This window comes from Cryptotermes secundus, unplaced genomic scaffold (genome assembly GCF_002891405.2).
Source record: "Cryptotermes secundus unplaced genomic scaffold, Csec_1.0 scaffold816, whole genome shotgun sequence".
Taxonomy (NCBI): domain Eukaryota; kingdom Metazoa; phylum Arthropoda; class Insecta; order Blattodea; family Kalotermitidae; genus Cryptotermes; species Cryptotermes secundus.
This window is the reverse complement of record NW_019724601.1, coordinates 2,937,181-2,950,644: the sequence shown is the minus strand read 5'-3', so window position 1 is coordinate 2,950,644 and position 13,464 is coordinate 2,937,181. Positions and strand designations below refer to the sequence as shown.

Here is a 13,464-nt window from a genome sequence, read left to right as displayed (position 1 = left end):
TGGGTCAGAGAAATGTATACCACCATCACTAAACAAGTAATGTCGTCTGTGATTTAATGTAATTTAGTAGACACTGTTAAACTACAACATAGGGTACTATTTATTATTCAATACCTGTGTCTGTTACAACTTTTGAAGGGACATCATCAGGGGTGTTCTGAGAATGATTAGGTTTAGTAAATTCACTCAAGGTTTCTACAAAAACAAAGAATTTTTATACTTTAAGAACATAAATCATATGTTAATGGAAATATAGTGACAGAAGGGGTCTCTAGGTAAACAAATGGCATGAGATGAAGAGTGCTGCGTTCTGCAATGTGATGCCATGTAGTCCAGTAGAAATTCATCAGCATTCCTCAGAAACATCAGTGAATTTCTACTGGACTGTAGCGTCACATCCCAGAATATACTACTCTTTATAGCCACTGCTATGAGACCCCAGAATCCAGCAGTAGCAACTGGGTCAATGAAGTTGTGTTATGTTTTTGCAGAGCCTACTTGTGGCTCTGGAGAGTTCCAGTGTACTACAGGGCGCTGTATTCCCGGTAGTTTCAAATGCGATTCGGAGAATGACTGTGGAGACTTCTCAGATGAGACAGGCTGTGTCAATGTGACGTGTGCACTATCGCAGTTTCGCTGTGATAACAGTCGCTGTATCCCTGCCACCTGGAAGTGCGACTCTGAGAATGACTGTGGCGATGGTTCTGATGAAGGAGACTTCTGTACAGAAAAGACTTGTGCTTATTTCCAGGTATAGGATACAATCCAACATTTATTTATGAGATCAACCCAGGTAGAGGGCAGCACATGGTAGCATAGTTGGTTGAGGTACTATGCTACAAGCCAGAAGGTTGCAGGATCGAATCCTGATGAGGTCATTGGATTTTTCAGTTGACCTAATTTTCTGGCCGCATTGTGACCCCGGGGTTGTCTCAGCCTCTTAACAGAAATGAGTACTAGGTATTTTCGGGGGCTGCACATAAGGCTGACAACCTCACTGCTATCTGTGAGCTGACTGTCTAGAAGATGTTAGAGCCTCAACCTCTCATACCTCTATGGGCCTTCACGGCCTCTTACAGGGATAGCCGTTACCTTTTACCCAGGTAGAGAAAGAAGAGGAATATATTTCTCTGCTTCACAAAATGTCTGCTGAAAGTATATGTTGTATTGCTTGTGCCATATATACTGGAATGTAACATGAGAGATTTTAATAATTTAGAATATTAAAAATTAGTATTTTCTGATATACAATGGAGAACCTCCATTTAGTGTTCATTGTTTTAGGGTTTTCCCACATTTCACATTCAGTTTCATATCCAGAGTTAATTTACATCAATTTAAGATTTTCATGAGCTTAGTGTTCCTGTTAATTTGTTCCCCAAAGAAACAATATATGGGGGGTTTGCTATGTATGTAAGTGTAGCTTTTATATAGGCTTTTTCCCTGTACAGCTATGTAGAGCTCCAGTACTTTGTGTAAGGTATTTCTAAGAATCAGCATGAGATAAGTATGACTGGATATTCTAGTTGGGTGGCTGACATTCCAGCTTCTTATTTGGGAGGTCCTGGTTTCAAATTCTAACCTAGAGACTGCCTGTTTCAAGGTATGTTGTGGTATTCCTTGGTTCCTAGGGGCAGATTATAGGCTAGTAACCTAAACCAGTCCATTACTGTTTTCTTCCTACATCCTTTAATAATCTTATTATCATATCAGTCTTCCATTCAATGCTAGATAATCCAAATAAGTTCAGCTAAATACATAACCAAAAAATCTATCACGAGATGAATGTGGAATGCTAGGAGAGCAGCATATGATAGACAAGCTGAAATTTAAGATACTTTACGCATTAAAAAGTACTGTAAATTTTCATAAATATATAGGCCGTTTCACTGTAGGTTTATGTCTCTTATTCCTAAATTGCTTTAGGGAAACTTAAAAATTATTGGAACAAAATTGTTTTTTTTTATTGTAATTTGCATATCAAGGTAATAGTGAGACTAATTTCTGGTTGTGCTAATTACTGGAATGAAGCTGATGGTGTTACTGTTTCTGCTCCAGTTCACATGTCCCAGATCAGGACACTGCATTCCTCAGTCTTGGGTTTGTGATGGAGATAATGACTGCTTTGATAACCAAGATGAAGAGGGTTGTCCGCCCATCACATGCTCTGCAACACAGTTTAAGTGTTCTGATCTCAAGCAGTGCATTCAGGAAACATACAAATGTGATGGCATTCCAGACTGTAATGATGGGAGTGATGAGCAGGGCTGTCGTAAGTAGCGCTATCTTTGTTTGTTTCATGAAAAGAACTGTTGTGATAGACTTGAGCCACTTGTCCCTATCAGACTTAATAATATAAATATTAAAACTTGTAGACCTCTGGGATGTGGCATCATCTAGTTTGATAGATAGGTACTGACATTTCAGAGGAAATTGTGTCCTTCATCATGGGGTGAAATAAATGAGCATAGCAAGGTAAAACAGTAGGTAATACACTTACATTTTTCTCTTCTCAGCGTGCTTCTTCTGTCCTGAACATGGAGACTTTAGGTCCGTCCAAAATGTTAGTTTCTGTCTACCAAACTACATGGACATCATATTCCAGAGGGCAGTCATCTTAATACTCCTTACCATTAGAACTTGAAACTTCAAAAATCTTAAGAACGTTATAAAACTGGGAATAATCAGATTTAGCATTGAGGCGTGACATTTTTTGAGCACTCATAGGAAGTAGCATGCTTTTGTGGACCAAGAACTGCTGCACTGGGCTGGCTAACAGCTAAAGAAGCAACAAGCAAGCACTAATTTCTGCTTGCTTGGCTAACTTTTCAATGCTGAAGATGGCCTATGTTCCTCCAAAATACAAGTAAACTACTGTGGTGCTGTACAGCATCAATGTAGAAGATGGTGTGCCCTTCATAATGAGAACCTCAGGTATAACTAAACAGATTTAGCAATTGAAACAAGGAGATTAGAAAAACTTGCATAAATAAGACGGAGCAGATTCTGGTTATGAACATTGTCATTGCACTAATTAGGTTGAAGATAATGGGTGATTTTATAATGACAGTAACATTGATCATGATGATAACAGTGATGATAGTAAAAATAAGTATGCAGTAACATTTTGTAAAAAATGATGTCACCAGTAGGAAGATAAATCTTAATAAGCAAAACATGACATAAAAATGAAATGTGAAAATGTGAATTTGTGATAGGCATTTCTGTACTAAACAGCAATAACTACTTAAAAGTATCAAGAAGATGTACCAAAACATGTACTTCAAACAGAAAAAAAAATCAAATATGGCACTGAGTACCAGCAGTTATATTGTGACATATTGACCCACTGCTAGGCAATGGCTTGATAAACACATTCCTGCAGGGACAGATTCTTGGTAAATAGCCCATTGCTGGGTAATGCATACAGCAGTACGTGGCGATGAATATGCAGGCAACTATGGGATAACTTCTGTTGCTGTGCATCGCGCTGTAAATACAACAATAGAGGGAAAGGTGTTTTCTGCATGGTTCACATATATCCATTGCTGGACAATGTGTTTTCTATGTGTCTGCTTCACAGCTGTGTAAGTAGTCCAGTTGTAAATTGAAAGTCAGCTGTAGACTGAAGAGCATGAGAGAGGGAATGAGAACGAAAAGGAACAAGTTTAGGCAGTCACTGATTGTGAGCTGTTGTAATTGATTGTGATAGAGAGCAACTGTACAAGAAGGTGTCAAGAGATCCAATCGTTCAATCCAGAACCCGTCATTTATTAGTCAGGGACAATATATAGCCCCCAACACCTCTGTCTTATGCTGGAGCACCATGTCGCCGAGGTTCTGATGGTGGTGAATATGATGATTATGATCATCTTGTTTTGCGATGTTGTGTAGTTTTGTAGATGTGTACCCGTGTTTCACAAAATTTTTGCTGCTTCTGTCCTCAGGGTACCATGAATTAAACAGCACCACATCCCAGAAGATGGTAATCTTCATTTATAAGGCCGTAAGAAACAACTGTATTTAACTTCCAAATCGGCCTAATCCTTCTGTATTTCATAAAATCTTTAATATCCTGTTGTAATGTAGATATTTATATTCTACATGAACCACACCAACACATCTCACACATTTTTTAATGTAGAATGAATATTGAGGATGCTACTAAATATCAGTTATTAATATAAATTGGTTTATTTCAGCATCTTTGGCACCTGATCAGTGTGATACAGAGAAGCAGTTCCAGTGTCAGTCTTCAGGAATTTGTATCCCTAACCTGTGGCACTGTGATGGTACGTCTGACTGTGAGGATGGTTCAGATGAGCCTAAGTCTTGCGGAACGGTAGGTTTAAATACAGAATGTTCTTAGAATTGTATCCACCCTTCGGAAGTTTATATAACATGTAAAAATGTAGACATGAAGATGATATTTAAGTCATATGTAATAAGACAACTAGATGATATTTATGGTGCTCTGAGTTAATGCCTCATTAATATAAATGATGGGACCTTAGTTGATATTTGAGCAACACAAGTTAACACCTAACTTTTGCTGAAAATTGGATGTTATGAAATAGGTACAAAACTGTTGGAGAAAAGAATTTAGAATGTTTTATGTGTAAAAAATATAAGAATAAGTAACTTGTGACTTTGTGCCACATGATACATGTAATGCGATTCGCTTTGCATCAGTAAATTTGTATCTGCAATAAGTTAACTTCATAGCCAGTGAAATGTACAAAATTGTAAAGAACGAATTTGGAAAATGTAAATACGTCGTCCTATATAGCCACAAATAAAATGTTTACTCTTACCATGTATGTAGAGAACTCTTCAAAACCTTGGTAACATTTTCATTTGATTGAATTAACATTATGATGCACTTCAAATTTAAAATGCATAATTTTTGTTATTTTCTACACCAGATCATAATTTTCTTATTGCAGGTGGATTGTGCAGCAGGCTTCTTCAAGTGTAACAATTCTCAGTGTGTGTTCAAAGCGTACGTCTGTGATGGGAAGAATGACTGTATAGATGGCTCTGATGAAGATGCCAGACATGCATGTGGGCCCCCACCATTTAGGTATCAGTATACTATTGAACCCCCATTTAATATTCCCTGATGTAAGGATTTCTCTTTTTTTAACATCCACTTCAAATGATCCCAAATTACTAATCTCAGTTTTAGATTTCCTCCAGATAAGACAACTTCACTGGTTGGTTGTTTGAACTTGTTCCTGAGAGAAACCTTAAATGAGATTTTCACGGTGTGTGGTTTGTCTCCATATTCAGTTTGCATGTATAGACCATCACAACCTATTATCGTAGCAGAAAGCTACTTGTTTGATGACCAGGCTGATGTAAATAGAATGAAGATACAGTTAGAGTGTTTTTAAACATTGGACAACCAGCCTTATTTTCCGTACAGCCAAGTCAGTTTCATAGCAAATACACTTTTTTTTTGTAAACATTTAGAATTAACATACTGCATGAATGGTGAGACAATATTTGATAGAAGTTGAGTATACCTATTTTCAAGATACTGTCCCAGTAATCATCTGGAGATACAAAGGAAAACTGTGGAGATCATCAGTCAGGTTAGCCAATAAATTAGCAAGATACAAAACCAGTTACCTCTCAGATAGAAGATTAAGAGGGGTCTCTGCTTATACATGCCTGTTCAGTGCACTGTTGTGTGCTTAATATAGTTAACAGACTATCCATTTTGAAAACCAAATGTTGCTTTTTATTTTCTTGATCTCTTCCTCCTGCCTCATTATCTTCTTCCCTCTACTTCATAATCATCTTCTGCTTCATATTTTTTAATCTCTGCCTCCTCCTGCATCTCATAATTATTCTACTGCCACCACCGCTCCTTCTCCTCTTCTGCTAATCCTCCTAGTCCTCTTCTCTTCTGCTCCTCCTGCTGCTAATCCTGCTATTCCTGCTCCTGTTCTTCCTCCTGCTGCTAATCCTCCTACTTCTGCTCCTGTTCTTCCTCCTGCTCCTGCTGCTAATCCTCTTACTCCTGCTCCTGTTCTTCCTCCTGCTTCTGTTCCTCCTACTGCACCTTCCATGCTGCTAATCCTCTTCCCGCTTCTATTCTTCCTCCTGCTTCTGCTCTTTCTGCCGCTCCTTCTCTTCCTCTCTTCTGCTGCTGCTGCTAATCCTTCACCCCTCCCCTTCTTATAATCTTTGTCCTGTTCCTCCCACTCCTCTTGTCCTCTTTTTCTCTCCACCACCTCCTATTCCTCCTCCTACTGCTCCTCTTGCTTCTCCCCATCTTCCCTCCTCCTCATCACCTTCTGTTGTCTCCTCTTGTTCCTTCATCTTCTCACTTTTTCTTTCTTCTCCTTGAGTGACATTACTTGCACAGTTGTGCCTTCAGTGTCTGAAGGAGCCATGCAGTATTACCTCACAGATCCACATTCACCATTACAAGCAGCTGTCTGAACTGGATCCTCTGCTCTGTGTATTTCAGTTGTGGTTCGGGTGAATGGCAGTGTCCAGGAGTATCGGAGCGTTGTGTGAACTTGACCAAGGTGTGCGATGGGAAATTTGATTGTCCAAATGGTGCTGATGAAGGAGGCGGCTGTGACCTAGATGAATGTGAACACCAAGGTGGCCTCTGCTCCAACAATTGCACACAGACACCGTTGGTATGTGCTCACATGATAAAGTCATACCAAAAGTTACAGTTTCCAGCATCAGTCTTTGTTGTCCATGTGTTACACTCTTATAGCAGTGCTTGCACATGGTCCAGTTGGCCAAGGGAAAGGTAAAGTTGTCAAGTAGTGCTTGTACATGGTCCAGTTGGCCAAGGGAAAGGTAAAGTTGTCAAGTAGTGCTTGTACATGGTCCAGTTGGCCAAGGGAAAGGTAAAGTTGTCAAGTAGTGCTTGCACATGGTCCAGTTAGCCAAGGGAAACGTGAAGTTGTCACTTTGGTTAACTAATTTAGCACTAGATTGAGATGAGTGGTCAGCTTCATGTCCCAGCTGCTTTACCCTTGTAGAAATGGCTTCTGATATCCAATGAATAGAGAGCTGGGGCAGTGTGGAGAGCAGAGAGTTGTATTGCCCCAGCCCAGAGTCAGAACGATTCCTTGGCTGTCCAGCATGTAACCCATAGCTATACTCAGTGAGATATCCCAGCTGACCAAATGTTGCAGTTTACGAGTATTTAATATAATTGCCCTCAAATTGAATTTAATATAATTGCCCTCAAATTGAAATTCAGCTTTCAGCCCCCATGGTACCAGTAAAGAAATAAATGTCATATATCCACATCAGTGCTGTGTCTGCTAGATACAATGAGTGAAATTGGTTTTCATTTTGCAGGGAGCCACATGTACTTGTCCGGCCGGGGAAGTTTTGAATGTTGACTCTTTCGATTGTGAGGATCTGAATGAGTGTGAGCCCCCGGGTATCTGCTCACAGCAGTGCACCAACACAAAGGGGAGTTACTACTGCAGCTGTGTTCCTGGATATACACTGGAACAAAACAAACATGTCTGCAAGGCAATTAGTAAGATAATTCATTTTTATTTTCTTCTCTCAATTGCGTCCAGTTACGGTACTTATTTGTACCTGTCCTCTGCCTACATACTGTGCACCTGGCTTTGAGAATAGATTGTGATGTTTCATGTACTCAGCGCTATTTTTTAAAAGCCAAATTTTTTATTTCTGTTTTCCCATACTTTTGTATAATCTGATTATATTCTGAGAGGTAGTGAAGGCAGTCCGCTGTTCAGTCATATGGACAAGGGCTTTAAATTTACCATGGCCGTGACAGCAGTGATGATAACAATAGCAGGAGCAGTGATGAGTATGATGGCAATGATGATACTGGTGATGATGATGATGATGGCAGTGATTGTGACAGCAGAAATTATTGCTGTTTGTAAAGCATAGAACTAGACAGTTACGTAGGGCTTCTACAGTAATCTTACCAAGAAGCTGCCCTAATCTGTTCTTAATATCAGACAGACCATAGCAGAAATTAAGTAATTTACTCCTGAGATGGGATCATTCACTTGTTGGGTTTCCATTTCCTCCAAGAGACAATGTGATGATAAAGATTATGGTTAACAGAAGATACTCACAGCTTATCATGAACTCTGAACCACAGGATGGGGTTTGTATTTGTTACATAGATGAAACAACACTATCAGGTGATAGTACTTCTTTGTATTCAATAGGTTCTTGGCTCAAATTTTGGCCCAAAATCCAGACTGAATTTCCCTGTGGTTTGCTTAGCCCTTCCAGACAAATTAGGCCGTGGTTCCACTCATTAACTTCCTCAGTATTTCATTAGTTACTAATCATTCTACCATTTGACACTGTATAGTCAGGGCTACTGACATCATTGTTGAAGTATACTACAAATGAAAACAAGAAGATCTGGGAAGAACTGATTGCCTACTTTCTTTTGATACAAAATTGACTGCACAGGAAACGAAAAAATTATTGGAGGATTGACAGACGCACTTACACACAGACAGCAAGGTGTTCTTATAAGCCTCCTTTTATTTTTTTCAAAATGAGGAAAGTAGGCTACACACAAATGAATAAACTAAACATTACCCATTGTTTCCATAAGATTTGTAGTGAAGCTAAGAAATCCTTTGTGTTCTCGTGTAGATCACAGTGCTGCATTCCTTATCATCTCAAACCGTCACTCCATCTTGGTGGCTGACCTCAAGGAGCAGGGACTAGAAAGAGTTCCGATCATTGTTGAAAATGTTGTAGCAACAGCTTCTAATATGCACACTGGCACCATCTTCTGGTCAGATATGAAACTGAAGAAGATCTCCCGGTTAGACAGAGGAAGTGAACCGCAAGAGGTGAGTTTCTCTCAATACAGTTTGATGCTTGGTTTTATATGCATTATTTGGACTTGAGATGGAGAAAGTAACAAGAGACTGGTGGAAACTTTACAGTGTTGAGCTTCATAATTTGTGCTTGGTAGCCAATATTGTTGAGCGTAATGGAATCAAGCAGGGTGAGATGGACAGGGAATGTAGCACAAATGGGACAGATAAGAAATGAATACAGAATTTGAGTTGGAGAAAGTGAGGGGAAGAGAATATTTTTATAGGAGACAACCTGGAAAACAATATCTTCTAATTTTGTGTATTGTTTTAGGTGTGTTTTATGCACCATTGCATAGCAACAGTCGTGGCATGCACCACATAGAAAACAGCCTCTCTATTGTTGAGCCATGGGCCTGTGTTCATTGTCTAGAAATGTGTATACATGTCACAATATTAATTTAATTAATGTTTTTTTATTAATAATTACCCATTATCAATGAAAATTAATTTCAAGATTAAAAATCTGTTTTACAAGTACATGAATATAATGTTGGTCATGTTCTTCTGCTGGTGGTTACATAAAATATGTTGTGTAGATGCTGTGTGACGATGTCTGTATGTCCTCGCATGCAGGATATGCCGTACTGAGTTCCTTGGGAGAGACAGGCGTAGATGGTAGGATAATGATAAAGTGGATGTTAAAGGATTAGGATATAGCGTAGGAATTGTATTAATCTCTCTCAGGATGGGGACTGGTGGGCTGCTGTGAGCATGGTGATGAATCTTCAGGCTAAATGCTGGTGAATTTCTTGAAATGCTGAGTTACCCTTAGTGTTGATCTAAAGAAGGACCCTGTTGCATGGAGTTAGTTAATTAGTTCACAGAATTACTGGGTTTTTGGGCTTTTTCCATCGTCTGGTATTCTAGAGAATAGAAAACATGACATTTCAGAAACTGGATCTCTTTCCATTCTCACGTGAAGGGGTGAGAAGACACCTACTCAGTTGGGCCCCTTAGAAAGAGCTAATCTCAGTCACTCTTTCTAAGGGGCCCAATTGAGTAGGTTTTCTCCGCCCCCCTTCACGTGAGGTCAGAAACAGAGCCAGTTTCTGAAACATCATGTTTTCTATTCTCTAGAATACTGGATGATGGAAAAAGCCCCAAAGTCCATTAATTCTGTGTGTTATACATCATCGTCAGATCCCTTTAGTACCTAGTTAATTAGTTATTTGGTTCACTGGTGTTTTAAATAAAGTAGAATAGATCACATCATGTTATCATTTACAGTGGAATTTGAGTTTTAACAGAGATTACAATCTTCTTGGATGTGACGCTGTGCAGTCTGGTAGAATTTTTAGTAGAAACTGCTGCTTCTGACTTCAGGTCAGCACGGGGGCAGCACATTATAACATCCCAGAAGGCTTTGTGTTCTGCCCCATGCTGACCTGAAATCTGACAGACATTTTCAATGTTTCAGGTCATATCAAATGGTTTGGATCTAGTTGAGGGACTTGCGTATGACTGGATTGGAGGGAACTTATACTGGTTGGACTCAAGACTCAATGTAATAGAAGTAGCTCAGGAGAATGGGCTCAACAGGATGGTTCTGCTGAAGGAGAACATAACCCAGCCGAGAGGAATGGCCCTAGACCCTAGCAAAGGGTGAGTCACACTTCTCCTATGTATAAATGATGTGGAAACAGGTGTCTGTAAGTCTGTAAAGATCTTAAAGAGGAATCGTTACTGTATGCAGTATGATCACGCCACAAAAAGACACTTTTCTCATGGACTGGCAGAAATGTTTGCAGGTTTGCTTCAGGATGAGTGGTGTAATATTTAGTGAAACATTAATTTAATATTTCTTAGTTTAAGGTTTTCCTTAATATGATACTCAGTTTCAATGGTCCTAGGCCAGTAATCTCAGTGTTATGCATTGTGTTATCCTTGGACAGTGACTGAATCTTCTGTGGTAAGGGGTTAAGGAAAATCAAGGAATATCAACCAAAATAGCTGGCAACTTGGTAAGTGGGGCTGTTCCAAAGCTCAGGTTCTTAATTGGTGGCTTCTCACCATGGAGATCTTGTTTCCACTGTAGTGTAGTTCATGTGCAATTTGTGATGAACAAGGTATCACTGAGCAGGCATCTGTCTTCATACTCTTTTTGTCATCTCTCACAATTCCTTAAACTACAGGAAATGTTTGTGTGTTGTGTGTTGTTATACAATATTACTAAAGGAGCTGTGTTTCAATTAAGGCTGCAGAATAATAGAAACCTGTTTTAGATCTGTTCTCTTTTAGTTAGTCAAAATTCCATCCAGGTAGTCTGAACATCTCTTTATGTTATTTTTGTACACATAGAAGTACAGTGGCATTGTGTTCTGTTTTCAGAGCTCGGTGGTTATTCTGGACTGACTGGGGAGAGAACCCTCGCATTGAGCGAGTTGGAATGGATGGAACAAACCGTAGTGTCATCATCAGCACGAAAATATACTGGCCGAATGGTCTCACCTTAGACATCGCCAATAAACGAGTGTACTTTGCAGATTCAAAACTGGATTTCATTGACTTCTGCTATTATAATGGCTCAGGACGTCAACAAGTCCTAGCTGGCAGCCATTACCTCCTGCATCCGCATTCGCTTACACTGTTTGAAGATACCATGTACTGGACTGATCGCCAGCTGAACCGAGTGTTATCGGCACACAAGTTCCGTGGGAAGAATCAGACAGTGGTATCACATCTTATATCCCAACCCCTCAGCATCCATGTGCATCACCCTTCCCTACAACCTAAAGTCAGTGGTAACAGCCCCTGTTCAGGTGCTCCATGTTCTCAGTTGTGCCTTCTGTCACCTTCTGCATCTTCTGGCTACAGCTGCAAATGTAAACCTGGCTACCGCCTCCAGCCTGATGGGAAATGTACTATAGGTGAGGGTAAAGAACTTAATATTAAGTTCCCATGCATACCAAGAATGAGATCAATATTTGAGATGTTTTAACATGTTAATTTATTAATCAAAGATTTATAAAATGAGGAGTTAGCATCTATTTTTCAGAAGTGGCTGCAGTACAAGGGACTTAGTCCCACCCCACTAGCAATTAAAATAAATAAAGAAATATTATATTTAAGCATCCTGTTGCACTCTACACGATAAATGATACAAACTCCGTCCTAAGTGCAAACAATATATATTATATGTCTTTGATCTTGTTCTTTCTACACTACATGTTTCAGCCTCTATCGGCCATCATCAGGTGTANATCTACATACCAGACACATATCAACGATGTAGATGTTGATAATACGAAGAATGTGACATTGTGTTTTTAAATGTTAAATTTTAGACTGGGTTCAGTGTGGCAGCAACGTTAAGAGTATACACCTGATGATGGCCGATAGAGGCCGAAACATGTAGTGTAGAAAGAACAAGATCAAAGACATATAATATATATTGTTTGCACTTAGGACGGAGTTTGTATCATTTAAATAAAGAAAGAAAATAGCATCTATTTTAATTCTAGCAGGAAACTAATCATGGAGCACATTCCAGAATAATTGTGAAAGGTCTGTTAGAACATACCAGTGCTTTGACAGCTTATTCAGTTCATAGGTACAGAAACATGAAGAGTAGCAAGAACCATACAAACCAAGGTCAGGGTTTTTTGGTATTTTTAGAAAATTTCCTTTTCTTATCTGTAATTCCTTTCAGTGCTTTAGTAGCTCTTACATTGAAGCTTCAACATCCGAGAGCTAATAGAATGTTATTTTGACATGTCAACAGAGGAAGTGCCATTCCTGATGGTGATGCGTGCATCCCAGATCATTGATGTGAGCTTGACTCCCGGTGACAAGACAAGTGGCTTCCTTACACCAGTTGTTGGAATTGAAGGTGGAATTCACATAGACTATGATCGAAAGAAACAGGTCTTGTTCTGGGTCGAAGGCAAAGCTGACGACGAGGAGAATGTAAGGAACATCTGCAATACATTTCTACTGTGCCAGTTATTACTGATTGTATTTATAATAATACTAAAAGATATTTGGCGCAGAGTAATCATTTACCAAGCAAGTTGGCTCATGTGATAACACTTGTGGCATATATTGGAGAGGTGCCCAGTTTTAATTGCAGCCAGGAACTGATCGTCTTGTGTGAGGTTCTTCATGGTTCTTCTAGGCAAATACTGAGATGGTACCTTAAAGTAGACAGTGACCACTTGCTTCAACATCCTTTCCAGTTCATTGTTTGTTACCACCAAATCATTTGACACTGTATAGCCTGCAGTAATGATAATTCAATTACATTAAAAATAAATAACAAATAAATAAAAGGTAAAGCTGTGTAACAGGCTATGGAGACCCATAGGATTGTAAGATGTTGAGGCTGCCAACTTTTTTAGACAGTTGGCTCAGAAATGGTAGTGAGGTTATTAGTATTATGTGCCAGCTGCCCTTTGCCCCTAGGAACATTCCTGATACTCATTACCAGAGCCTGGATTTTGATGACCTGAAAATATTAAAAAAATGACCAAAAAAAATCCAGAAAAATGACCTAAAGGAGAAAAGAAAGAACACTTCGCTTCCATATTATTCACATTTCAGAAAACATAGTATGACATGTTGACCCCTACCTCCCCAGCTGCACGTAGCTGTA

The 13,464-nt window shown here is 39.3% G+C and overlaps 1 protein-coding gene across 1 annotated transcript in view; it reads left to right on the top strand.

The window, feature by feature from the left end:
* The window catches only part of LOC111862481 (low-density lipoprotein receptor-related protein 2), a 340,196-nt gene that overhangs the window by 278,042 nt on the left and 48,690 nt on the right, over window positions 1–13,464 (top strand). The window contains exons 18-27 of the mRNA XM_023847942.2: window positions 492–751; window positions 2,059–2,272; window positions 4,203–4,342; window positions 4,947–5,083; window positions 6,482–6,659; window positions 7,339–7,525; window positions 8,641–8,843; window positions 10,291–10,475; window positions 11,202–11,740; window positions 12,595–12,779. Of these exons, the coding sequence (XP_023703710.1) occupies window positions 492–751; window positions 2,059–2,272; window positions 4,203–4,342; window positions 4,947–5,083; window positions 6,482–6,659; window positions 7,339–7,525; window positions 8,641–8,843; window positions 10,291–10,475; window positions 11,202–11,740; window positions 12,595–12,779 (2,228 nt within the window). The remainder of the gene's footprint in view (window positions 1–491; window positions 752–2,058; window positions 2,273–4,202; window positions 4,343–4,946; window positions 5,084–6,481; window positions 6,660–7,338; window positions 7,526–8,640; window positions 8,844–10,290; window positions 10,476–11,201; window positions 11,741–12,594; window positions 12,780–13,464) is intronic.